This window comes from Triturus cristatus, chromosome 3_1 (genome assembly GCF_964204655.1).
Source record: "Triturus cristatus chromosome 3_1, aTriCri1.1, whole genome shotgun sequence".
Lineage (NCBI taxonomy): Eukaryota > Metazoa > Chordata > Amphibia > Caudata > Salamandridae > Triturus > Triturus cristatus.
In genome coordinates this window covers 817,172,528-817,199,777 of record NC_140583.1, presented here as the reverse complement: position 1 = coordinate 817,199,777, position 27,250 = coordinate 817,172,528, and the positions used below count along the sequence as shown (strand labels likewise).

At 48.7% G+C, this 27,250-nt stretch overlaps 1 protein-coding gene across 1 annotated transcript in view; it reads right to left on the bottom strand.

Annotated features, from left to right (window-relative positions):
• The window catches only part of LOC146861102 (lanosterol synthase-like), a 202,556-nt gene that overhangs the window by 161,385 nt on the left and 13,921 nt on the right, over nt 1-27,250 (bottom strand). The window contains exon 3 of the mRNA XM_085645161.1: nt 6,109-6,247. Within this exon, the coding sequence (XP_085501287.1) occupies nt 6,109-6,247 (139 nt within the window). The remainder of the gene's footprint in view (nt 1-6,108; nt 6,248-27,250) is intronic.

The following is a 27,250-nucleotide window of genomic DNA, read 5'->3' as shown; positions in this document are numbered from 1 at the left end:
CCGAACCATTTTAAGCGCATGGCGGTCTTGCGCTATGCACAACGCCTTGGGGTGGACATATTACTGTTACAAGAGACACATCTGATGGGTAATCACTGCCCCTTTTTATCACGCTATGGCTACAATAGGACTTGGCACTCGGGGTTTACTCGGGGATCCTGAGGGGTGGCGATCCTGGTGAAACGTTCTCTTCCCCTTGTTACTGTGCGGACAACCCTTGATGCCCAGGGCACCTTTGTGGCCCTCAGAGGCACACTAAACAGTAGCCCCATCAATCTTGTGTCGCTCTCTTCCCCTCCTTCAATGTGAACAACGACACTAGCCAAATCCGCTGACTTCCTGGCATCCCCATCTCTGGGTCCCACTTTCCTCGGGGCGACTTTAAAGCAATCTCCTCACCTGACCTTGATGCGACCGGTCCCCCTCCCCTAGTAGAATCACACAGGCGAAGCAGCTGACTACCTGGTCCTAGTCGTTAGGTCTGTGCTATGCATGGCGTATATGGCACCCACATTCTAAACAGTTTACACACACTTCGGCGGCGCATCACACACAGGCACGCATTGATGCCATCTTTGTTCCATCAACGTACTGCCACATGATTCAGGATGTCGCTATCCTCCCACGGGGTATCTCCGACCACTCCCCGGTAACAAATCGCACGCTCCCCCTCCCCCCCCCCGCCTGTTGCGGCAAACATGGACTCAATGCTTGGTTCCTCCAAGACAAGGAGTCTCGGAAGGTGGTGGGACGGGAACTCAGAAACTATTTTCTCTCTAACGACGGATCTGTCTCCTCACCGGGCGTCCTGTGGGAAGCGGGCAATTCCACGATCAGTGGGGTCGCCAGGGACTGCGCCTCGAGCATGCCTCCATCCAATCCACAGATGCCCCTGATGCACAACTTCTTGCCCAGCTCCGGTCAGAAATCAAGCAGTTGTCGCTGGACGCGGCAAAACTCCTTTGGCGCTCATCCGTGGCCAGGGTATATAGTTGGGGCGACAAAAATGGCTCTCTCCTCCATCGCCCTTGCCACATATCCTAGGGCGAACCGCATATTTCCCGAAATTGTGGCGCTGGATTCCTCGATGTGTTGTTCCCCAGAGGAGATGGCCCGTGCCTTTGCATCCTACTACCATCAACTGTATGAGGCTCGATCTCCATCCCTTTCTCTCGCAGAAATGCTGGAGGTCGAGGGTGGCCACCTTCCCAGCTTGGATCCCAATAGTCAAGAAGATCTTGACCGCCCCATCAAACATGAGGAGATTGGGGAAGCAATTGCCCTTATTTCTTCAGGCAAGACACCGGGCCCGGACAGCCTCCCTCAAGAGTACTACATGCAGTCGAGATATTCTCACCCTCCCATCTTGCGGGACTGTTCCGGGAGAAAGTTGAAAAGGACTTCTTGTCACGGGAGACAGACATGGGCACCATTGTGGTTCTTCCTAAGTCCCAGCCGCTCTCGACACGATGTGCAGATTACCGCCCTATCTCTCTCATTAATACCGAGGTTAAATTGTTCGCCGCGATCCTCGCCAAGCGACTCAAACCCCACTTGTCCACGTTGGTTCATCCTGACCAATGCGGGTTCATGCCCTCACGCAGCACCAAAGCAAAAGACACACAATTGATGGACGGAATGCACAACCAATCAAAACATTCACCCCCAGCCAAGAGATCTGGGTTAAATCCATAATTCTTTTGCTCACCATGCCACCCCAGTTTAGACCTGGCCATATGCAAATCAGTCTTGACCCTGTGCCTCATGGGAACAGTCCAGCCCGAACTGCCAAGCCAGGTCCTACCTGGACCGGAAACAAGCATCCTAGGACCGGTTTTGGGGTTTCACCCCTCTTCAGCCAAGATAGCTTGATTCCAGTGGCCCAGTGAGCCCAGGACCCACGTCTGGGCATACCTGGGGCACTTAGGGTGAGAAAGCAAAAGACACACAATTGATGGACGGAATGCAGAACAAATCAAAACATTCAACCCCAGTCAAGATATCTGGGTTAAATCCATCATTCTTTTGCTCACCATGCCACCCCAGTTTAGACCTGGCCATATGCAAATCAGCCTTGACCCTGTGCCTCATGGTAACAGTCCAGCCTGAACTGCCAAGCCAGGTCCTCCCTGGACCGGAAACAAGCATCCTAGGACCGGTTTCACGCGGCACCAGGCACTGTCCCCGTAGATTGCTATCAGCTTGGCCCACCGACATCTCCTCACCCCATATCTTGCGATTCTTCTTGTGGATTTTGAGAAGGCCTTCGACTCGGTGGATTGGGTTTTTTTAAGAGGATGTTGTGGACAAGATGGGACTAGGTACCCGCTTTCGTGCCATGGTCAAGGTTCTTTACGCCTTTCCTCGGGCTAGTGTCCTGGTGAACGGGGTTCTGTCAGAGCCTTTTCCGGTTTGCAGGGGAACAAGACAGGGTTGTCCCCTTTCCCCCCTGCTCTTTGCCTTGGTGATAGAGCCTTTGGCATCCCTGATGCGGTCATGCAAGCATGTGCGGGGCTGGGTGTGGCCCATCACCAAATCAGACAAAATTGCACTCTACGCAGATGACATCCTCATCTACTTAGCAGATCCCGCCCGGTCAGGCCCCCGTTGTCTCCGCATTCTGCATTCCTTCGAACGGGCCTCTGGCCTCCAGTTGAACCCTGAGAAGTCTGTTCTAGTTCCCCTCCACCTGTCCCGCGAATGTTTTGATTGGCAATCCAATATTCCTCTTTGCCGCCAATCCTTCAAATACCTGGGAATATGGCTGACGTTTCTCCCTGAGCTCAGCTGGGCCCTTAACGTCACTCCTCTGGTGAAACGGGCCAAGGCGGACCTCCAGAAGTGGCAGTCGTTGTCCCTGAACCCTATGGGGAGGGTCGCCCTATTTAAAATGATGGTGCTCCCCTGCTTCCTCTATGTTCTCCAAAACACCCCTGTGGCTTGCCCAGGGCCTGGTTTCGCGAACTCGTTAGCATGGCCAACAAGTTTTAGTGGGGGAAAGGTAGGGCCCGGCTGGCACTCAATGTCTGCAGGATTTCCTCGTTTGATGGGGGTCAGGGGATGACCCATCTCTATTTGTATTATCTGGCCACGCGATTTCTCTCCATACATTATTGGTTCAATGGGGGATGGTTTGACCCGGCTTACAGGCTCGAGGTCGGGGAATTGGGCCTCACCAGGATTCAAGCCATGTTGTACGGGGCCCCTATCCCTTTGCGCCTACCAGAGGTGATGCGCTCAGTGTTGCTGGCCTGGCGGCCTGCACTGTAGCACACCAAATGGACACACACACTGACACAATGTACGCCCTTGTGGCAGGGGACCTGGCTCAAAGAAGTTAGCGAGCTGCAGGGTTTCAGGGCTTGGGACCTTATAGGTATCTCACAATTAGGCGATGTGTGGGTGGGGGATCACATGCGTTCCTTCGGATACCTCCAAAGCAGATATTCCCTGCATCAATCACAATTCTATAGGTATTTGCAATTGCATCATGCCCTACACACGCACCTTACAACAGGTACACATCTTCCTGATCACAGCCCACCTGAGGCTCAGATTATGTTTGGGGATTTAGGGAATGGTGGCATCTCCCGCATTTACCACACACTGATCAACAATACTCCCACTTCCCTGGACCGACTGCAGGCTCAGATCACCTTGGAGGAGGAGGATTGGCATGACGCCCTTATGGCTCCTAAGACGGTCACCGCATCCGCTAGATTACACTTGGTGCAACTCTATTATTTACATGCTGCATATCTCACCCCGATGCGCCTTCACCGAGCGGGACTCAGCCCGACCTCCGCTTGTTCTAGGTGTGGCCACGACCCAGCTGACATCCTCCATGTGGTGTGGGAATGCCCCCTCTTGGCGTGGTTCTGGGGGGAAATTGAGGAGGATTTTACCAAAATTTTAGTGTGGGATGTCCCCCATGACCCAAAGCACACGAGCCTGGGCATCACTGATGGGTTGGATGGGTCTCGGAACGAGAAGTTGTTTTTCACTACTGCAACGGTGGTTGACAAAAGGGACATTGCGGCCTCCTGGAAGCTCCCTGAACCTCCGAGTGTCGGACGATGGAGGGCTGGGGTGGATTGGTGCGCCACGCAAGAGAAAGTTATGTATGAGGCACGTGGATGTCCCAAGAAATACCGTAGGGTTTGGGGGAAATGGTTGGGGGGTGTGGTTTAGTCATCAATGGAATGCCCAAATTCATATTCCTATGCCTTTATCAAGGTCTGTAAACTGGGTGGCACTAACTTCTTTTTATAGTCCTAGATTTTCATGGTGTCGTGCTGTATGGCTGGTGTATTCTTTTATTTCGTCAAAATCAATAAAAATGTGTTTATAAAAAAAAACAGAATTCCTCCTTATCTCACCCCATAAGCCATTACCGGTCAATGAACAATGGTTGAATCAGCTTTCGGTTCTTAACTGCAGACCTCACCTCGTGGACTCGGCATCCTCGCTCGGTATCATACTAGACAAGAGTCTGAACATGCAAAAACACATCAGTTCCCTCAGGAATTAACTTCCAGCTCAGCATCCTTAGGAAGCTCAAACCCTATCTCCCTGCTCATTACCTAAAGGTTGCTGTGCAAACATTGGTGATCGCAAAGCTGGACTATGGCAGTGCTACGCTGTGTAGCCTGCCCAGAGTGAAAACGTCTCCCCTTAGGGTGACCTTCAATGCTGCGACCAGGCTTGTAACGGGCACAAAGATATTCAACCACATCTCTCCGGACCTGCTAGTTCTGAGTTGACTCCCTTATGAAGCTCGGATACAGCTAAAAATTGCATGCATGGCACACAAAGCCATCCACCTCAAGACCCCAATGTACCTCGCTCAGAAACTGGAGCTCTCATGTAGTTCAAGAACCTCCAGAAGTGCCAGCACCCTCTTACTCAAAACACAAAAATTCAAGACCTATAATCGAACATTTTCAGGTAAGGCGCCAAGTATCTGGAACTCTCTTCCCCACGAAGTCAGGGTGATCTCTTCCACTGTCTTCTTCAAATCAGAAGTTAAAGAGCTCTTGATGAAGAAATATCTGCCTCAGTCTGCCTTCCCCACTTGACTCCTGGGCCATTTGACGCTGTCTTGTGTCCTAGATGCTAGGCTCTTGAGAATGTTGGTCATTCTAAGTCTATTTACTTTTCGATATGTTGATTATTTGTGTTTGCATGTACTCGTCCTACTGCACAATCTGTAAAGCACTCTGATACCCTCGGTGGTCATGTTTGCTCTATATAAAACTTTCTAAATAAAAATAAATTGCAGGTTTAACAGTGCAAATCCATCAAAAGCCAGATAAGTTTCCCAAATATGTTGAATGAGACAAATTCTACCCGAGCATTAGCAGCCCAGAGGAATTAAATCAATGCCATGTCTGAGACGATCGTAATATTTTCAGACCAACACAAAACCGGAGGGAAAATTAGACCCTGTCCTCCCAGGAGAGTGGAGAAAGGCAGACCAAGGAGAACAGCCTAACCCCATCTCTTGAAGTAAACCATCACAGGGAGGACAGAACAAGAACATGCTAAGGTAAAGGGGAGACTCGTTCAACCTAATTGGGCCATGTCAACCCCATCCAAGGAAGGCAGACCTATCCTGGAGGATTATTGGAGAGCACATCCATCAATCGGGAGACGGACCACCTGGTCGTACCAACCCATTTCATCCTGGCAGGTTAATAACAGACCAACTACATCCCACTGGTGAAAGGCCACATACAGTCAAAGGGCATCAAATCAACTCTACATATTAGAAGAGGGTAGGCATGAACACATCTCTGGGGAAGCAAGCAAAGGCAATCCTAGGGGAAGAAGGTAAGAGACAAGCTCCTCATTATGGAGAACAGACAGGCACCACTCTACACAACACTGGCTAACTTCACCCAGAAAAAACAGAGCATGTTTCCCCGTTATTCCAGTGAAATGTATTGGTGCACATTTCTTGCACTTACTCCCTAATGATTAAATAAGTAATATCTAGAAGCAATGTATAGCAAAGTTACCATTCTAACATTGCAGCTTAGTACTGGATGTTCCAAACATAATCTATTTGCATCAGGTGTCGGCCTGTACCTAATACATTCTACATACCTGGCAATAGGAGGAGTGGCCCTCCATAGTCTCCAGCCCAGTGCCCATCCTCCGCCTGTAGAGCAGAGTAGAAAAGCATGCCATTCTGAGCTCCCTCCAGAGCAGAGTGTGCCTGTGGCAAGTCCTTGAAGTATGGCTTCTGGAAATTAAATTATATGACAAAAGAGTATTCTCCAGCAGAGCAGTACCCAATGTACAAAGAGAACAGAAACACTCTACCTGGAATAGGGCATCACTTTTAGAGATCCAGTGGCTGGTAGAGAACTTTTGAGGATGCCTCTTTTTTAGGATGGAGCTAAAGGTGATTGTGATATTTCATTAGTTAACAAGGCCAGAAACTCTAGTATGCCTAACCTTCTTTACTTATTTCTCTAGCACCAAAGCTAAAACACATTATAACATACATTAAGAGAAAAAACATATTAAATTGCACTGCCAAACAAAGAACCAAGTTAACATTCTGTTCCTTCTTCAGTACATTACATCATAAAGGTCAAGATGATCTCACAGTCCTCAGTAAAAATAACCAACTAAGAGAGCTCTTCCTCTTTTTTGCAGCTCTAGCGGAATATAAGCGCCTCTCAGTTTTTCACAATTGTCTTTATTTAACTTTTTAAGTGCATGTTATCTCAAATATAGTATTGATTTTTTTTGTTTTGTATGTGCTTCTTTGCTGGTACCTATATGTGGTTATTATTGTGTTCTTTTGTTTAAAAAGCCAGTATTTGGGGCAACGTCATGGGTGTGGACTCTTTTTTTCACTTTCCTTCCCGGCAGCACTGGCTTCTCTCCCTGGTGCACAGAACTGCACTTGGCCTTGTTTCTTTAGGGGTCAAAAGGGCAGCATTCACTCACCTTTTTAGGTCTCGAATTGGCAGCGCTTACGCTATCTCTTCGAGAGATGGTGTATCTAGGATATAGGCTTGAAAAAACGCACATCTTTTTCATTGGTTCCTCTTGCTATCCTTTAGAAATGCTGGCTTTTCAATGATTAATACACTTAGTAGTCCCTCCTTTTGGAATTTTGTATCCCCCCATGAGGACTGCCTCACTTACATGTGTTCTTACTCTTCAGGTTATTTATAGTTCAAGAGAACTCTTTCTTTTAGTTGGCCTGCCTCTTTGCTCCTTAACTGTTCTATTTACTTGTGCAATGAAACTTCAGTCACTTCGTTTGCTTGCTGTTCCTTTATCACCCCATGCCTCCCCCTCACCCCTACCACAACACTGCTCGCAGGCCCACACCACCCCTCCGAGGTCACTGCTGTTTTGGTCGATTTTTTGTTTTGTTGCTTTATGCATCAGCCTGGGTCCCGCTACCACTGGGATCCTGTTGGAACTGTCCCTGCCAACTCTCCTCCTCCGAGCTGAGGGCAAGCTGGGGGAGGAGGCAGTCGGCGTTTACCAGCAACACTGTGTCCAGTGCTCCTGATTGAACTTTGACAATGCCCCCTGGGCGTAAACCGTAACTGTCTATACCCACCACAGTGCCTGAGCAACCTTGGCTGATGCCCGGTGGAGCTGTCCTATGCAGCTATAGAGAAGTTTGACTCTGGTTCAACCCTCGGCCAGCACCTACCTAGCCGGACATCGGACATTGTTTTCCTCACCTCCCCGTTGTGTTTTCCCTACCTGCCTTCTCTACCCGTTTACCATCCCCCCTCTACCATTTCACTCCCCAGAAGACGTGTGTTTGCGCTAATAACTCACATTATTGTGTAATCTCATGTTCTTTTCTCCAATGTTCTGTACCCGTTCTGCATAACTATGTAAACTGTAACTCACTGATCCTTATGTAAAGCGCTCGGATACCTCCGGGTCTAGCCAGCGCTATATAAAACTCCTCAAATAAATAAATAATGTCTGTGGCATTTTTTGAGGGGGGGGGGGCATTGGCAGGCCTATTCTGGGCAGCCACCACCCCGAACTTTGAAAAAAATAATCCCTGGTGCCTAGTGGAATTTCTGCCCCTCCCAGAGGGGCAGATAAGGGGCTGTTGCCCCATCTGCCTCTGGGGGGGCGGGGGGGAAGAGGGGCAGAAAGAGTGTGGCAATTTTGTTTGGGTGGGGGCATTGGCATGCCCATTCTGGCCAGCCCCAACCCCTACGTATACAAAAAAAAAAAATCACTGGTGCCTAGTGGGCTTTTTGCCCTTCCTCCGGGGGGGGGGGGGCAGACCAGGGGCTACTGCCCCCATCTGCCTCCTGGGGGGTGCAGAAAGACTGTGGCATTTGTTTTGGGGGGTGGGGGTATTGACATGCCAGTTCTAGGCAGCCCCCATCCCGAACTTTGAGGGAAATAAAATCCCTGTTGCCTAATGGGCTTTATCGCCCTGGGCCCCTAGACACCCGGGGGAGTCCAGGGAGGATTGGCTTGCATGGATCCCCCAACGTTTTCCTACCTAGAATCCCTGCTATGAATTTTTTCTCAAATTTCTGTGTGGGAAAGTTGTGGGATCCAAATCGTACTGTGAACACTTCAAAATAATCTATATTAAAACGACCGGGTTTTACAGGGGGGCACCTGGGTTTTTGGCCCCGGGCTCGCGGACTTCTAGGGAAACCTACCAATCCCAACATTTCTGAAAACTAGACACCCTGGGGAGTCCAGTGAGGTGTAGCTTGCATGGATCCCCCAATGTTTTCCTATCCAGAATCCCCTGCAAACCTCAAATTTAGCTGAAACACAAATCACTTTTTCCAACACACTTTTTTTGTGGGATCACCGTGCTGGCACAAATGTCCTATCACCTAGCCTTCTCCTTGGTCTAATGAGTAAAATGATAACTCGCTTGTGTGGCAGTCCAATGCAGAATCAGCTAAAAACATATTTTTAACAAAATGTAGCGCTTAGATTTCACTGTGCTACACCCTTAATCCCTATGTTACGGACCCTTCCCAGTCACAGGCCCTTGGCCCATCCACACAAGTGAGGTATTATTTTACTCGGGAGAACAAGGAGAACGCTGGGTGTTAGGACATTTGTGCCGGCACGGTCATTCCACACAAAAATGTGTGGGGAAAGTGATTTTTTTTCCAGCTAAATGGGAGGTTTGTAAGGGATTCTGGGTAGGGAAACGTTGGGGGATCTATGCAAGCCATACCTCCTTGGACTCCCCAGGGTGTCTAGTTTTCAGAAATATGTGGGTTTGGTAGGCTTCCTTAGATGGCCGCCGAGGTAATTTTGATATCTCCACAATACGTTTTGGGCCCTTGCATGTCGTTGGCACCTGACCCACCCACACGAGTGAGGTACCATTTTTATCAGGAGATCTGGGGGAACGCTAGGTGGTAGGAAATTTGTTTCAGCCCAGTGATCCTACAAATTTCCGACATAGAAATTTTAGAAACATTTGATATTTTCAGCTACGTTTGAGGTTTGCAGAGGATTCTGGGTAGTTAAACATTGGGGGGTCCACACAAGACATACCTCCCTGAACTCCCCCGGGTGTCTAGTTTTCAAAGTTGTCTGGGTTTGGTAGGTTTCCCTAGATGTCCGCCGAATGCAGGGCCACAAACCCAGGTGTTCCCCTTTGCAAAACCAGGTTGTTTTGTGATAGGTAATTTTGATGTCTCCACAACACGTTTTGGGCCCTTCCCTGCCGCGGGCACTTAGCCCACCTACACAAGTGAGGGGCCATTTTTATCAGGAGACTTTGGAGACTGCAGGGTGGTTGAAAGTTTGTGGACCCATGCAGATTCCAGAACTTTCCATCACAGAAATGTGGGGAAAATTTTTTATTTTTATTTTTTTTACTAAGTTGGAGGTTTGCAAGGTATTATGAGTGACAGAACCTGGTGAGAGCCACACAAGTCACCCTCTCCTGGATTCCCCTGGGTGTCTAGTTTTCCAAAATGTATAGGTTTGCTAAGTTTCCCCAGATAACGACAGAGCTAGGGTTCAGAATCAACAGTTAGGCACTTTGAAAAAAAGGGTCAGTTTCCACTGTAAAAATGTGGTGTGTCCACATTGCGTTTTGGCCTGTTTCCTGTCGCGGGCACTAGGCCTACCCACACACGTGAGGTACCAATTTTATCGGGAGACTTTGGGGAATGTGGGGGTGGAATGTTGTGGGTCCAAGCATATTCCAGAACTTTCTATCACAAAAATGTGAGGAAAATGTGCTTTTGTGACAAAGTTTGAGGTTTGCAAGGGATTCCGTGTAACAGAACCTGGTGAGAGCCACACAAGTTACCCCTTCCTGGATTTCCCTGGGTGTCTAGTTTTCAAAAATGTATGTGATTACCAAGTTTCCCTAGGTGCCAGCAGAGCTAGGGTTCAAAATCCACAGCTAGGCACTTTGAAAAAAAGGGTCAGTTTTCACTGTAAAAATGTGGTGTGTCCATGTTGAGTTTTCGGCTGTTTCATGTCGCTGGCACTAGGCTTACCCACACAAGTGAGGTACCATTTTTATCGGAAGATTTTGAGAAATGCGGGGTGTGTACAATTTTGTGGATCCGTGCAGATTCCAGAACTTTTCATCATAGAAATATGAGGAAAATTTGTTTTTTTGTGACAAAGTTTGAGATTTGCAAGGGATTCTGGGTAACAAAACCTGGTGAGATCAACTCAAGTCACCCCTCCTGGATTCCCCTGGGTGTCTAGTTTTAAAAAACGTATAGGTTTGTTAGGTTTCCCTAGGTGCCGGCAGAGCTAGGGTTCACAATCCACAGCTAAGCAATATGGAAAAAAGGGTCAGTTTTGACTGTAAAAATGTGGTGTGTCCATGTTGCATTTAGGCCCGTTTCCTGTTGCGGGCACTAGGCCAACCCACATAAGTGAGGTACCATTTTTATTGGAAGACTTTGGGGAATGCAGTATTGGTATACTTTTGTGAATCCATGCAGATTCCAGAACTTTCCCTAACAGAAATGTGAGTAAAATGTGTTTTTGGGACAAAGTTCAAGGTTTGTAAGGGATTCTGGGTAACAGTAACTGGTGAGAGCAACTCAAGTCACCCCTCCTGGATTCCCCTGGGTGTCTAGTTCTCAAAAATGTATTGGTTTGCAAGGTTTCCCTATGTGCCGGCAGAGCTAGGGTTAAAAATCCACAGCTAGGCACATTGCACAAAAAAAGGGGTCAGTTTTCAGTGGAAAAATGTAATGAATCCATGCTGCATTTTGGCCTGTTTCCTGTTGTGGGCACTAGGTCTACCCACACAAGTGAGGTACCATTTTTATCAGGAGACTTAGGGGGAACACATAATTGTAGAGCAACTGTTATTACCTATCGACTTTCTATGCATTTCTGACTTCCAAATGTAAGACAATGTGTAAAAAAATAAGTCAGTTTGAAAAATGTCCTATAATTCACATAATAGTATGGGTACCCATAATTTCGGAGATGTGCAAAAAGCTACTGTTCCCATTTCGGAAATACATAGGTGCCCTTGATACCTATTTTTCACTCTTTATATTTTCCCAAATGAATGGCTTTATACCCAGTACACAATGAAAAACCATTGCAAGACGTAGCTCAGTTATCGGCTCTGGGTTCCTCGGGTTCTTGGTGAACCTACCAGTCCTACAAATCCCCATAACCAGAAGGGTCCAGCGGATGTAACAGTATATTGTTTTCAAACATCTGTCATACTTAGAAGAAGTTACAGGTGAAACGTTGGCACAAATTGTGGGGGTTTTCAACTCATTTTCAATTTTTCTTATTTTAACTGTTAGTTTCTATTAAAACAACCTTGAAAGATCTACACAAATGACCCTTTGCTGAATTCAGACTTTTGTCTACTTTTCGGAAATGTATACCTCTCCAGGATCCATTATTGCTTTTATACCCATTTCTACCACAAACTGGAAGGAGGTTGAAAGCACAAAAAATAGCAAAAATAGGCTATGTCCCAGTAAAAATGGCAAGACTGTGTAAAAATGTTGGTTTTATCTTACAAAAGTCTGTCTGTCCCTGAAAGCTGAGAAGATGGTGATTTCAGCACCACAAACCCTTTGTTGATACCATTTGCAGGGAAAAAAACAGACACATTCTCATGCAGCACTTTTTCCCATTTTCCCCAAAAGAAACAAAATGTAGCGGTATTTTAGATAGTTTCTGGGTCCCTGAATCAACAAACCCTGGGTACCTTTAAAATCCCCAGGATGTTGGAAGAAAAGGCCGCAAATTTGGCATGGATACCTTATATGGACAAAATGTCACAGGGGCCTACCCCAAATAGCCAAAATAAGGCTTAGCACGGGGGGGGATTGGAACGCCTAGCAGCGAAGGAGTTAAGGTGGGGAGGGCACATCTATTGCATACGTAAATAATATTAGCATTTACAATAACAATAGCTTCAACTTCAACAAATGCGAGACCTATAACATTTCAAATGCTTGTTCTTTGTTTGCATTTGGCCTGGGCACATTTAATCATATGATGCCTGTGCTGTCAGCAGTTTACAGCCTGCCAGGCTAACCTTTCTTCCTGGGGTACAGCTCATTGGGTCAGCGCGTCTTAGGGAGAAAGATCCTTGTTTCTGCCTTTAATTAGGTATTCTGGTTAAAAGTGCAGTTTTCTTAATTTTTTCCGATACCAATTATGTTTCCTGAGCCCATTACATTTATAATTTTTTTTAATATTTAAGAACGATAACGTTTTCATTTTGGGTTGTAGAATAAGTATTCTCTTTTTTGTACTAAATCCTATTGTGTTGGATTTTCAGTGAGAGACACATTCCCACTCCTTTTCTCTTCTTTTCCCTCCTGTTGGCTGCTAGCCTAAGTTTTTTTTGATGGCTTTATAATGGAAGGCACAGATAAACGTGGCTTGAGAAAGCCGAGTCTGCCTCGGGATGGGATTTAGGAGTCAGAGAGATCTGGCTCTTCTTCAGAACAGGAAGAATTTTTTGAGGGTAGTAAGCAGAAGTCTACTAATGAGGATACCCACTTAAGTGTCCATGATATAAGCCTTTCAGTGGTGACTGCCACGATGAAGAGAATGAATCAGGTGGTGAATAGTTCTATTTCAGTCTTTTTTTACCGTGTTTCCTCTTGTTTGTCACCATGCCCTAAAGATGTTCAAGCTAGCGCAAAGGGGACTGAGGGTTCTATCTGTACTACTGATGAGGAATTAAAGTGTTTATAAAAACACAAGTAAATTTCTGAGGCATCTCAGAAAAATAATGGATCAGTGACACTGGAGGCCGCATGTGGATCCTTTCAGGCAGATGTTCCCAGAATGAAGGCAAGGGTAGTTAGTTTCTTTGGCAACTCTCTTTTGCGCAGACAATCTGCGGTTGCCTCTCTAGTGTACTGTCATAGGGATCAGATTTTGGATCCCTCTGGTGATGGTGATTTGTAAGAGGCTGTTTGCGGGGTTCTCCCTTTCCCTAGATGATGCAGCCACTGTAAGGGGATGTTAGGGAAAGATCTTGGAAAGAACTAATTATGTACACACTTTTACTTCACCGGAGAAGAGGGGGTTTAGCCCTTAGATATTTGCTAGGGTCTGGAGAAGTAAGGCTCAGTCTCCAAGATGAGGAGAGCTCACACTTTAACAGGGCTCGAAAAATCCGAAAAATTATACTAGTCCTGCCGGTCTAGTACCTTGAAAAATCTCCTCAACCTAACTGTAACCTACTTGACCTCAGTCTCTGAAAGCGGAGCAAATGTGACAAGTTAACAAGATTTAAAAGCATCTTTATTGCTCATTCGCTTTGTGAGCCATAAAAATGCCTTTAAATCTTGTTATCTTGTCACATTTGCTCCGTTTTTAAAGACAGAGGACTAAAGTTAGTTTGTTTTCCTACTCGCCAGAAAGGGCGAATAGGACCTAAAAATAGCTCATCCTCATTGATTCTACCTCGCAAATGCGAGCGGGCGAATGGATTTGTCGAGCCCTGTTTAAGCTGATTCTTATACTCCCAGGGGAGGGTATGTATCCTCACGAGACAACAGAAGACAATTTAACAACTTTAGCCCCTGGGAGCTGAGGGGTCAATGTTGCAGAAGAGAACAGAGAACTTTCCCACCAGTTAAATTTTTTCTTCAAGAAAGTTGAATGGCAGAGTCACCCACTTTCTATGTCTGCGGCATAGAATAACTTTAGACCCCTGGATACCCCAGGGGGAAGCCATATGATGCGACCAGTGGTGTGCGCACCTTTGCACCTTATTTTTAGGTCTAGCCTAGGCAACGCTTGCGCTATCTCTTCGAGACATGCTGTATTCAGGATTTGGGTACTAAGCAACACCCATCTTTCTAATTGGCTCCTTTTACTGTCCTTTGTAAATGCCTGCTTATCATTGGTTAATATGGTCACTAGTACCTCCTTTTCCAGGTCTCACCTGAGCCATCGCATGCGCTGCTCTGGCGAGACATTTAGTAAGTGGGCTGTTAAAGGTCAGACCACACGCTTTTGCTGGCCTTAAGCTTGCGGCTATGCGCGCGAGCACGCGCACAGCCGCCACCTGGCTTTCCTCGTGTCACCCTTACAGCGCGCCTTGCTCCGCCCCTCCCCCACAACAGAGCGCGCCCCCGCGATCGCGATCACTTTCGCTTTCACGGCCGCGTTACTTTTACGACCGCGCGACCAATGCTTGTTTAGCAGAGCACGTCAGTAGCATCAATATACTGCTAAAATGATAAAACTAGCACTTACATGCCCATTCCTACAGTTTGAGGTGACCTGGAATAGTTAAAAATATCACACGTGTTTGAGTGTGATATTTAGTAGGTAAAAGCTGCCGCTTGCATTTCGTAGCAGTGGCAGGAGCTATTGATGGTGACTACTGGGAAATATCCCGGGCCCAGGCACTTACGTGGTTTTGCAAATCAAGCCCTGGTTGATGGTGATCTTGCAAGGCTGTTGTGCGAGTCTGTAGCGCCGTAAATATCGAGTGCTTCCATTAGTCAATTCAGTGATATTAACTTTAACAATCTCAGAAGACTGAACGGCGGAGCAACCTCTGCTTAGATTCAAGCCTGTGCCCAAACGCCTCCTATAAATCCCAACAGAATGCACAATACTAGCACACATGCTCACCTATATTCTGATTACGTGCATGGAATTGAATACATTGATATAACATAATTTATCCTGAGGTCATGCTGCAACCATGCCAACTAAGAAAGAGGGCCTCATTTATAATAATGGATACAGTGCTTAATTTATCTAAGAAAGAATGGTGCTGCCCGAAGATCTGCTCAGAAGCACGCAGTCCATGCAATTTATTTTTTGCATCTGTACGCAAACTCAACCCGAAGGTATCACAGCGCTTTACCATTTGCATTACAGACAGACACATTCGTTTTTAAGTATGATTTGGCCAGAATCACAGCTAGTCCTGGGGGATTGCTCAATTAGCATGTAAACAAAGAGGTTTATCAAATTTCAGTTCTAGAAAGAGAAGTCGGTTTACCCTTGGGCAAAGGCTAAACGAACCACCATCTTGGAAAACCTCATTCGCAGTCAACAAGATAAAATATTTGAAAGAAATGCACAGTCGTAGAGTAGCATTTTTAAAATAATCTTTGCATTACGTGCTCAAATTGCATAGTATATTTAACGTGAAATGTTTGTAAGAAATGTCATTTGCACTAATTACAGACTTGTAAAATAAAACGCTTTATTTTGTCTTACCATTTTGATTTAAACATTTCCTTTTACGTTCGAAAACATGCTGTATTAAAAAAAACTTGAGTCCAGATAAAAAAAATTACAACAATGAGCCGAGGTTTTTTTAGCGCCGTCCTACTTCCATCTCTGGCAGCAGCTTTCCCCTCCCTCCTATTATGCTGCGTGACGGCTCAGAGCAGTGATAGCGCTGTAGCTTCATTTTCGAGAATCTACTCGGGAGAAACTTGTTCAGCCGGAAACAGGTCTACCTCGATCCGCAACATAGTGCCTGAGAATTTTGCATATGTCATTTTTAGGTTTTGTTATAGCCAGATTATGTTGTTTTACCTGTCAAGTCAGGTAATGCAGAGAAGGAAGAAAAACGATGTCAAGGTAGGTGTTGCGTGTTTATTCGAAAATGAATGGTAAACGGCTGTTTTGTTCTGTCTTTCACTCAGAAAGTTTTAAAATATATTGTAAGTGGGGATGTTCTGTGGTAAAGTTTTACTTTTGAATTTGCTGCACATTTTGTATTAGACTAATTTCATTTGTTGTTTAAGTATCTATTTGTAATTCGGTATTTACAGAAATGCTGAGATTACACCAAACAGTATTTAGGATTAGCATTGGTGCACAAAACCGAGTGTTCATTTGTACGTCTGTACACTAATTTAATTTGTTGTTTAAGTATCTATCTGTAATTCGGTATTTACAGAAATGCTGAGATTACACCAAACAGTATTTAGGATTAGCACTGGTGCACAAAACCGAGTGTTCATTTGTACGTCTGTACACATGTGACGGCTACACATGCCCGATAGAAACCCATATCTGAACTTTGAATAACTTGTACGGACCCAGACAACCTCGCTAGTGTTTCAGCCAATACTATTATTTATCAAATTGCCCTGGAGTTATTAGGTGACCTGTTTTAGTACTTCAGAAAATGTAACAAGTAAAATAGATCAATGTTTAAATGCTTCAAGCTGCGGTTAAAGTGGATGTGGTGGGGGGGCGTGGCTAACCGAGCAGCGAGATGGCCGCTCTTTGAGTGAGCTCCGCCGGCTGCACATGAATAAATCCTTCAATATCCTACACAACGCTACCGAGGGGCCCGGCTTCCGTGTGTAATTGTTGCGGCAGTCCGGAGGCACAATCAACTGAATCCTTGCAGCTCGCGAGCGGCTGGGCGCCGAGATCTGGCGGCCGCGGGTGACGCCGGCCCGTGCACCAAGGCCCGCCTGCCGCTGAGGAGCCCGAGGCGGCGGTGACACCTGCCCGAGCCTCGGGGATTACTGGGCCTACGGAGATCGGCGGAGGTGAGACCACTCTGGCGCTCGTGGCGCGGGGCTGGGAGCTGCCAGCGGCCACCACGCGGAGACCATTGTGAACGGAGGAGGGGAGCGGAGCGACCATTAGACGGAGGTAACGGCTCGGGGGAGGGTCGGGGCTTGGGCGGAAGCGTGACGCCGCCATTTTGCGGGGCTACTGGGTCGATAGAGGAGAAGCTGTGGACCCGTGGCGCACTACAGCCCACCCTGCGTGTACCCCCTGCTCGGCGCACCCCTGAGCCCCTGCGGATCGCCGTTTGGCGTACGGGTATCGATCTTGCCCTGCTGCCAGGAGCTCCGCTCCCGGGCACGGAACTGTATTAACTACCTAAGCCTGATCCTGCCGGAGCCTTTCCCGTGCTCTATCCTCCGCCCGGAGATCGTGGGGGGACCTTGGTGGGGTCACAGAAGGACACTGAGCAGCCCACCGTGGATCGGGGCTGCTGGCCCCCCAGTTCCCTCCTGCAACGACTCACACTGTGCCTGTCGGCCCTAAAAACATACGCGGTGCGCCGGGGAGCGCTCCCTACCACAGCCTGCACCCCGTGCTCCGCGCGTGTCAGAGATGGGGGGCACGAAGGATGCAAAGCAGCCCAAACTGACTTTTGACCATAAGCAGAAGGCCAAGCAACACACAGCGGAAACGGGAGCCGCGTCGTCTCCTCCCAAGAGCCCTGCCGCTGAGATTGATTTTGGCGCTTTAATGATGGAGGTCAGATCTAGCCTGAAGAGTATCGACGCTAAGTTGGATGCTATGGCCACACAGCTAGAGGCGGTCAAGTCCAAAGTGGATGTACACGAAACGAGGCTAGACTGCCTAGAAAACAGGCATACTGAATGTACCGAGTTTCAGCAGCAGGCGAAAAATCACATAACCAATATTGAGCGCGAACTGGAATCCATGCGGGCTAAGGCGGACGATCTAGAAGCGCGCTCCCGGAGGTCCAACGTTAGAATCACGGGCATTCCGGAGACGGACAACACCGGAAAGATGGAGGTCTTCGTGACTGATCTCCTACACGAGCTGTTTGACCCGGACCTGTCCCAGGTATTTACGGTGGAGAGGGCGCACAGGACACTGGGCAAGAGACCGCCACCAGGCGCCACCCCACGCCCTATATTAGCCAAGCTGCTCAATTTCCAGGACAGGGACCGCATCCTGCAGATGGCCCGTGAAAAAGGCAAGATCATCCATAAAGGGAATCATATCTCATTTTACCCTGATTTCACCCCCCTCGTCCAGGCTGCCAGAAAGGAGTTCATACCTGCGAAGAAACTCTTGATGCAGGCCGGAGTCCAATACTCCTTGCTATACCCAGCCAAATTGAAGATCTTCCATGAACAAACTGCCCACTTCTTCACCGACGCTAAGTCAGCCTTGAAGTTTGCTAAACATGTCAGTGGCCCTGGCGCCAGACGCAAATCACCGAGGTTGGAGGAGGAAGCGGCCCGCACAAGCGACAACGATTGAGGGACTGAGGGTGATGGGGTCTGTGTTGCCCCTTTCAGCTAAAGCTGACACTCGCTGGCTTGTTTGGTTCCCTCAAGAGGTGAAATGGAGGGCACTACTGGAACTGCTGGAGCTGGCCTATTCCTGTTGGGAGGGTCTTGGTTGTTGACGGTGTCACAGGTCTGAGGCGTACTGGACGGCAAACAACTAAGGTACCGTTTGTTCCATGCTGCTGGGCCCCCTCGGGTGTCGCGTATTACCTTCAGTGTGCAGCCACCCTGTGTATTCAGGGGTGTCAGCTAGGAGCACCTCGCCCCATGGGGAATCTCCCGTTGTTTTTGTTCTTGTTTGACTCAAGTGCGATTCAGAGCACATATGGGATTCTAGCGCAACCTGATTGGGGGGTTGGCGTGGGTGGGGGGTGGGGGGGGATGTTGAATGTTCGGTTACCGGTGCTGGTGGAGCGAGTTGCAATCTATATTCTCATGACTGTGCTGCGCGGGGGTGTGCGGCGGCCTGGGCCTGTCGGTGTGGGGGGGGGGGGCGGGGTGGCGGCCTGGTCGCCTTGGATGTGCTATAGACATGGGGGGAGTTAAACTGTGGACTTGGAACATTCGTGGCCTTGGGGACTATAAAAAAGCCAGATTGATGCATAACATGTTGACCAGACACAATGTAGACATTTGCCTGCTGCAGGAATCTCACATCAACTCGATCCCATCGCCCAGGCTGAAACACCACAGGTGGTCGCATGTATATTCAGCTATCTACTCTAACTATGCCCGGGGGGTGGCTGTCCTCATACGGAAAGGGTTGGATTGGAGAGAGCATCATTGTGTACTGGATAAGGAGGGTCGTTATGTACTGGTGCATGGCTCCTTGCAGGGCAGGCCGCTGGTTCTGGCCGCTATCTATGGCCCAAATGTAGACGACCCTGATTTTTTTCGAAATGTTTGGGCGCAAATAGTGTTGCTCGATTGTAGCCTGATAGTGGTGGGGGGGATTTCAATGTTGTGTTGGACGATGATTGGGACAGAAGGGGTGCTAGTAGACCTACGCATGCAAAGGCGAGACAGGCGTTGCTGGATGTGATGGAGGAGGGGAGACTGACTGATGTGTGGAGACTTCGTCACCCTGGGGAGAGAGTGGGGACCTGTATTACGAGTCATCATGACGCTTGGTCCCGCCTAGACTTTTGGCTGCTGTCTCCTGAGGTGGCTACATGGGTGGGGGAGGTTGACATTCAGGCCAGGTCGCTCTCGGACCACGCCCCCTGCATGCTAGAGCTGCGTGTGCCCAACGTGGCCCCTAGGGCGTTTTCATGGCGGTTGCCGGCCCACGCCCTTACGGATCAGGTGTTCACGGAAGAAATCAGAGATGACATTGTCAAGTACTTTGCCGAAAACGAGGGTTCGGCCTCCTCTGAGGCCGTGGTGTGGGACGCTTTTAAGGCGGTGATACGGGGCCAGTGCATAGCTCGGCAGGCAGGGGTGCTACATACCATACGTCGGACACTGGCTAAGCTAGAGCAAGAACTCAAGGAGCTGGACTTGGCTTTCTGCCGAGACCCGACGTTAGCTATTGCAGGAAGTATTAAAGCAAAACTGTTGGACTTCAACGAGGAGGCACAGAGGGAGGTGAAGTTTTTAGGGAAACAGGCCGAAGCCCGCAGATATGGGGAAGGCGACAGGCCGAGCAGGACACTAGCTAGACTGATCGCTCCTCAGGCTCAGGCGCATTATATACACACCATCAGGAATAGTGAGGGGACGCAGGTCATGGGCCAAGAGGCGGTGCTGAAGGCCTTTGCCGATTTTTATGCTTCCCTTTACACGTCCAAGCACTCTGCTGCTCCGCCTTCCCTGGACGGTTTTCTTGACTCTATCGCCCTTGTCTGGTTCAATGACAACCATAGACAATACATGGACCTGCCTGTCTCGGCCCAAGACATAGCTCAGGTTATCAAGAGCATGCCAGCAAATAAAGCTCCCGGCCCAGATGGCCTAACCACAATGTTTTACAAGACATACGCTGAAGAACTGGCCCCGAAACTGCACTCCGTATTCGTGGAGGCGCTGGAGCTGGGTGCCCTCCCGGACTCCATGCGCGAGGCGCTCATAGTCACCCTATTAAAACCCGACAAAGACGAATCATACTTGGACTCCTATCGTCCCCTTTCTCTCATAAATGTGGACGCTAAAATTTTCGCCAAAGTCATTGCAGACAAGTTGCAGCCGCTGCTGCCGATCATCGCTCTCCCGGACCAGTCAGGATTCATTCCTGGCCGTGCCACCTCGCACAACCTCAGAACACTTTTCTCCATCCTACATTATCTCCACCCCTCTGTCCAGGCTGCAGTCGTGTTTTTAGACGCGACTAAGGCCTTCGATTCGTTGGAGTGGCCGTACCTGTTTCGTGTCTTGAGCAGGATGGGCTTCAGTCGTAACTTTATTACTCTCATCCAATTGCTATATGACAGACCTCGAGCTCGAGTGCGAGTAAATGGCCTGGTGTCCGAGCCCTTTCCCATCTCCAGGGGGACGAGACAGGGGTGCCCACTGTCGCCCCTCCTCTTTGCTATTGCGATGGAGCCACTGGCGGCCAGAATACGCCAACACCACACGGCGAGAGGGATAAGCTTCAGCTCTCGTAGTCTGCTGATCTCTCTTTATGCAGATGACGTCACTCTGTATGTCTCCAGCCCCGCAGAGAATTTGAATCCACTGCTCCGAGAATTTGTACGTTTCGAGGGTCTGGCGGGCGTGTCTATAAATTGGTCCAAGTCAGTCGCGTTCCCTCTAACTGGCGAGACAGCTCAACCTCCTTCGGACTACCCCCTACGTTGGGAGACCGACGCGGTCAAATACTTAGGTATTTGGATTAGTCGGGACACGCAGGAACTATGGTCTCTTAACTTCGGCAGAGCGGTCGACTGGCTGGAGCGGAGAGTGGAGGCCTGGAACAAACTTCCCCTGTCCCTGGTTGCGAGGGTTGCACTGGCGAAAATGGTAGTTCTCCCGAAATTCCTATATCTGTTCGTTAATCTTCCGCTGCCCATGACAGCATGCTTCCATGCACGAGTCCGCTCCTTACTTGTATCTCTGGTGTGGGCTGGGCGGCAGGCAAGGACCTCTTGGGCTTTGCTCACACTCCCGCTGTGACAGGGGGGCCTCGGGGCGCCTGACCTGAAGCTCTACTCGCTGTGCGCTCAGGCTCAATTTTTGCACTTCTGGGTATTCCCCACCCCCTACCAGCCGCATGTAGCGGTGGAATTGGCCGCGGTTGCCCCGCTGCCACTTCGGGTGGCGTTGTATGGCAGGGTTTCCCGCCCCTCGAAGGAGGTGGACACCGTTGAAATGATCCGCTGGTCATGGAAGGAGTTGCGCCGGAGGGCGGGCCTTCCCTTGCTCTATGCGCCGGCCATTCCGCTGCGAAGCAACCCGATGCTGCCCTGCCTTTGCGCCAGGGGAGATACCATCACGCTCCAGGGGAAACGGGTGGCTACTTTCGCAGACATCTACCCTGATGGGACGTTTGGAGCGTTGGGTGTCCGGGAGGACGGTCAGCCTACCTCGTTCTCGGACGCGCTTCTGTATCACTCTCTCCGGGAGTCCTGCAAGAAGATGTGGCCTCAATTCCCCGAGGAACCCCCACAACTGGATGCCCTGCAGAACTTGCTGTCACGACCCTCCCCCGCGAAACTGGTATCAAGACTGTACAACTGCATGCAGGAGCAGGCCCCGCTCACTGTGCCTGTGGCCAAACAGGCCTGGGCCGCAGACCTGGACGGTGCCCTGTCAGATGACATGTGGGAATACTGCTGTAAGCAGCTCACGGCGCTGTCACCGAACTATAGGCTACGGCTGGTCCACTTCAAATTCTTACACCGGTACTATCGCACACCAGTGTTGCTACACCGCATGGGAATTCGCACTGACGCTTCATGCTGGAGGTGTGGTGGTGCTGACGCGTCCTTTCTCCATGTGGCGTGGAGCTGCCCAAGGCTGGATGAGTACTGGTCGAGCATCTTTGAGGCCATCAATCACATTTTACACAGGTCAGATGAACCCACTCCGCTTTTGGGGCTCCTGGGATACGTTAAAGACACCGAGCCCGTTGACAGGAAACTGCACGCGATGCTGCTGCTTTACGCTAAACGCCAGGTGGCGATACACTGGGGCCGTGGAGCCTTGCCCACGTTCGCCGCATGGGTTCGAGACGTTACATATGGTCAGACACAACTCACGAACTACTGGGAGACGATGCCCACCGCGTCTAGGCCCAATGACATCTGGGAACCGTTCCTGCAGTGGACTAGAGAGCGGGTGGGTTCGGATACCTCTGTGGACTCCCCTGGGACGGGTGTTTCGGACGACATGGGGTGAACCTTTGTGCCCTGTGAGCATTGAGTTGGGATGGATGGATACATGCTTGGTGGATGTGTTTGAGGGCTGTGGAATGTCTTGCTCTTGCCGGATCCCCTGCCTGCTGCATCCTATCGGGTTTGACGTGTTGCCCCCCTTCCCGTCCAGGCGCCCTGCCGTTTTGTCCTGCTGCGTTCCCTCCCCCCCCCCCCCTCCCCCGCCCCAGCCCCATGGCCGCTGCCCTGCGATCCTCCTGCAGCCACCGATACTGCTTGTAGTCGTCCCTCTATGACGGACGGGCCCTTGTACGTGAGCCCCTGCGTATGCGAGATGAGATGTCTGTTGGTTTTTTTTTTTTTTTTTGTCTTTTTGTAATAGCTCTGCACCGAAGTTTGCTGTTTCCCTCCGATTGTTGCAGGGGGGGTTGGGTGAAAAGGTGGTAGTGGACGATTTACCTGTTCAGTACCTCTTTCATGTGCTGCGGTCCTAGTACTCGCCGGAGTGCCTGGATGAGACCGTGAGCCTAGGATTCGTTTCTAGTACACGAAACCCAAAAATGTAAGACCAATCCACTCTACACAGGTTACACCTTGGTACTCCTCACCAGGGTTGAGGGTGTGTATCGCCATTAATGCTAGGATATTACATTGTTTACGTCTCCTAACCTGGTACACCTCAATTGTAAACCTTTGTTGATATTGCGGCCTGCCTCCGGGTTGTTGGCGTGACGCAGTGTGACCATACTTTTGCACAATAAAGGTCTTTATAAAAAAAAAAAAAAAAAAAAAAAAAAAAGTGGATGTGGTGTACAGCCTATACATTGAAAGTTTGAAAAGGGGACAGACACTGATCACATTACAGCATTATATTACAGTTGTATGTGGTGCTTCGCACCCCTTACGAAGCGCATTTGTAAACAAATTACACTCCACTGCAGGGGCTTGCGCTCAGATGAGGTACTAGTGTTTTGATGTTCTGCACGAGGACCAAAGCTTGACTCCTAGTTTACTTTTATTGTCAAGCCTTGGCATGTGGCCAAGCTAAAAGGTGTGCAAGATAAAACACACAGTCTTATAAGGTGCTAGGGCATCGGTGGAAAGTGTATGACTGCGTGGCTGGCCCATGTGGGATGTGTTTTAATCTGTCAAAAGAAAACATGGGTTTCCTGATTACAAAAACAAGCATTGGCATAGGCAATAGGTCTCGCCTTTGGGACCTTATAATTATTGAGCCATGCAACAGTTGATGTTGTTGCATGCATATTGTGCTGCATAACTAAATACTTATAAGGTCCCAAAAGCGAGACCTATTGGCTATGCCAATGCTTGTTTTCTTTTGTAACCTCCCATGAAGACTGTCCCTCTTACATGTGGTATTACTCATCATGTTATTTATTTCTCTCTGAGCACTCTTTTTCGTTTACGCTTTTCCAGGCTCAGGAACTCACTTATGTCCACCTTTGCTCCGCTCCTCATTATTCTCCTCGGAATTATGAAGAGCTGCTCTTTATAGCTGCTAACGCTCCCATGTCTCACTTTTTCATTAAATATAGTGGGAGCGTCATTCTTTTATTTCACGATTTCAAACAGAAAGTCTTAATTTTTTAAAGTGCAACATGTCGCACTTTCACTTAAAAAATGGCAGCCATATTCTCTTTTGAAAATATCAAGACTTTATTATAGGCCGCACTTTCACTTTAAGCTTGCATTTATGTGTTCAGAATCAGCGCGCTTGCAGAGCTGTGCTCTGCCCTTTATAACACATGCGCCTTTATTCCTGCAGAGCGCTATGCGACTGCTCCCTTGTTGTTGGTTGCTTCCTGTTCCCGAGTGTGCTAGCACGCTGCAGCAGGGCTCCATATCTCTCCACGTTGGATGCTTGCAGAGGAGCATGTGGCCAGGGACTGGTCTTGAATCTACGGTTGTTTTGGAAGAGAAGGGTTGGTATTTTGCACCCATCACCCCTCCGAGGTCGCAGCTCTTCTGTAATTTGTTTAATTAAAATTAAATGGAGCTTTCATTTCAGAGGCGTCACTTAATCTCCCTGTGCCATATTCCACCACACCCTTGCCCCACCCACAACACTGCTTGCCCGCCCCCACCACCACTCCTCTGATATCACTGCTTTTAAATGTTCCCTTCTGCCACATAGTCTACTGCGTGTTCTAATTATCACTGAAAATGTTCAGGCTCCCCTTGCAGGTCTCCTCTCCTCTCCCTGTGCACACCCTCCCTTTCTTTTTAGCCAGTACATTCCTGCTCCAAGGCCTCTACACCATCATCCCTCTTTTCATTTCTCCTCCCCCTGTGTGCTGTGCATTTATTCAGACAGCAGGAATGCGGTGCTTGCTTAGCGCCGGGGGCCCAATGGGGCTGCACTTTCCTAAGCTGCAACAAGACACGTACCTTCCCCCACCCTGCTATCTACTGACCCTCAATGACTGGATGCTCACTTCTACCAAAGCATAAATAAACATATGGTTCACTGGCAATACAGCAGCCCTGAGACATTACTTAAGGGCACTTGAAAGATGCTAAAAACAGACATCTTCATATGTAACAAAAATTTCCATTACAACACCAATAGCTCTAACTCTAGAAAAATGCGAGACCTATTGCATCTTGTTTTCTTATGCCATGTGGGGAAGGCAATATGTACGGCGGAGAGAGGATGGACAGGTAAACGGGGCATTGCACACAATGAAAGGAGGGCAGGGAGAGGAAAAAAATGCTATGACACTGCCTGCCTTCTACAAACCATAGCTCTTTTTTGTTATGGATAGGTGGGGGGCAACACCCTACGGGAAGGATAGTAGGTTCTGGGGCAGCAACACGTACATCGAGAGGAAAGGGGGGTGCAACATGCATAACAAGAGGGAGGTTGGGAGCAATAAGGCAACACAGAAAATGGGGGGTCAGGTGGGAGTAAGAAGCCAACACAGACAACAGGAGGTAGGAGGTGGGAGGGTGTGAGTAAGGAGGCAGCATTAGGGGCGAAGCTTGGGCAGTAAGGCTGGGGGGTATTAGCCCCAGATTTCCCAATAATAAGGCTGGGGTATCTTGTTAAAACACATTATATAAGAAGCAGGACATGAGAGGGGCTTAAGGAGCAGTAGGAAGGGAGAGGAGGGTGGATACTTAAAACTCAATCATTTGTAATATAACCATTTTTAGGACCTTTAAAACAGAGACAAAAGAGTGTATTTTTGTCCGACAGGCACTTCACCATACCTGACATGAAGCACCTGTACCCAACTATTTACTATAGAACACATTTATTAGGGGGTGTAACATACCAAACATGCCCCTCTGAAGCTACGCTCCTGGGCAACTTGGACACCGGGAGGGAGAGTGGCAACAAGGTGGCAACTCCAACAACGTGAGGAAGACGGTTGGGAAGAAAGAGCCAAAAGGGACTATGAGAGGGGGAAGCGTGGAAGCAAAGCTACAACACGGACAACGGGAGGGGGACGTTGGGAACAAGAAGCCAACATGGACAACCAGAGGGTGGAAGCAAGGAGGCAAAGAGGAACAGGGTCAAGACTGATTCGCATATGGCTGGGTCTGAACTTGGGTGGCAAAGTGAGCAAAAGAACGATGATGGATGCAACCCAGATCTGTGACTGGGGGTGAGTGTCTAAAAAGCTTCAGCGCTCCGTACATCATCTCCATGTGTTTGTTTTAGATTGCGGGAAGCAGCAGATCTACTTCAGTCCTGAGGGAACAGACTTCATGGGCGGTGAGACGATCTTGCTTCTCTTTTCTGTCCACTCACCCCACCCCTGAAATTGGCAAAAGCAGTGTGAATGGCATTCAGCAGCTGTTTCTGCCTGCCCTGTAGAGCGCTTGCGTTTTGTGGTGACTCATGCTTTAGGTGGTTGGATTTAACATCCGTTTTAAGTTTCAAGGGACTCTCTGGGGGAGGAGGACATGGTTATTAAAGAAGGCTTACTGAGTCCTCTGTATTTACTTAGCTAGCCAGTGGCTGTTTATTTCCTCTTCTTCTGGATGTGCAATGGCATGAGGGGTAGAAATAAACTTATTGACCATGGTAGCAGCAGCTTGTCTACAGTGATGCCCTTTAATTTACGAGCATTTGCAGCCATTAAAAGAAGAAACTAACTTTGTCTTCAGTTTTCTGTCCAGGAACGGCATGTGGGGGGGTGCGGGGGGGAGGTGGAATACTGAAGTACAAGAAAGAGTGGTGGGTGAGGAGGGGGATAAAGAGCGACACACATTACAGCATGAGCTGTGGAGGGAAAAAAACAATATGGATGGGGCGGGTGGGAGGAGAAGGAGCGAGTGAATACATGAGCACTCGTGTGCAGTTCTCAAACACTAAGTAGCTTATAAAACAGAAGCAGTGGATGAAGACAAGTACATAACACAAAGAACAAGCATTTACAATGCAATGGTCTCGGCATTGTCAAAGTTAGA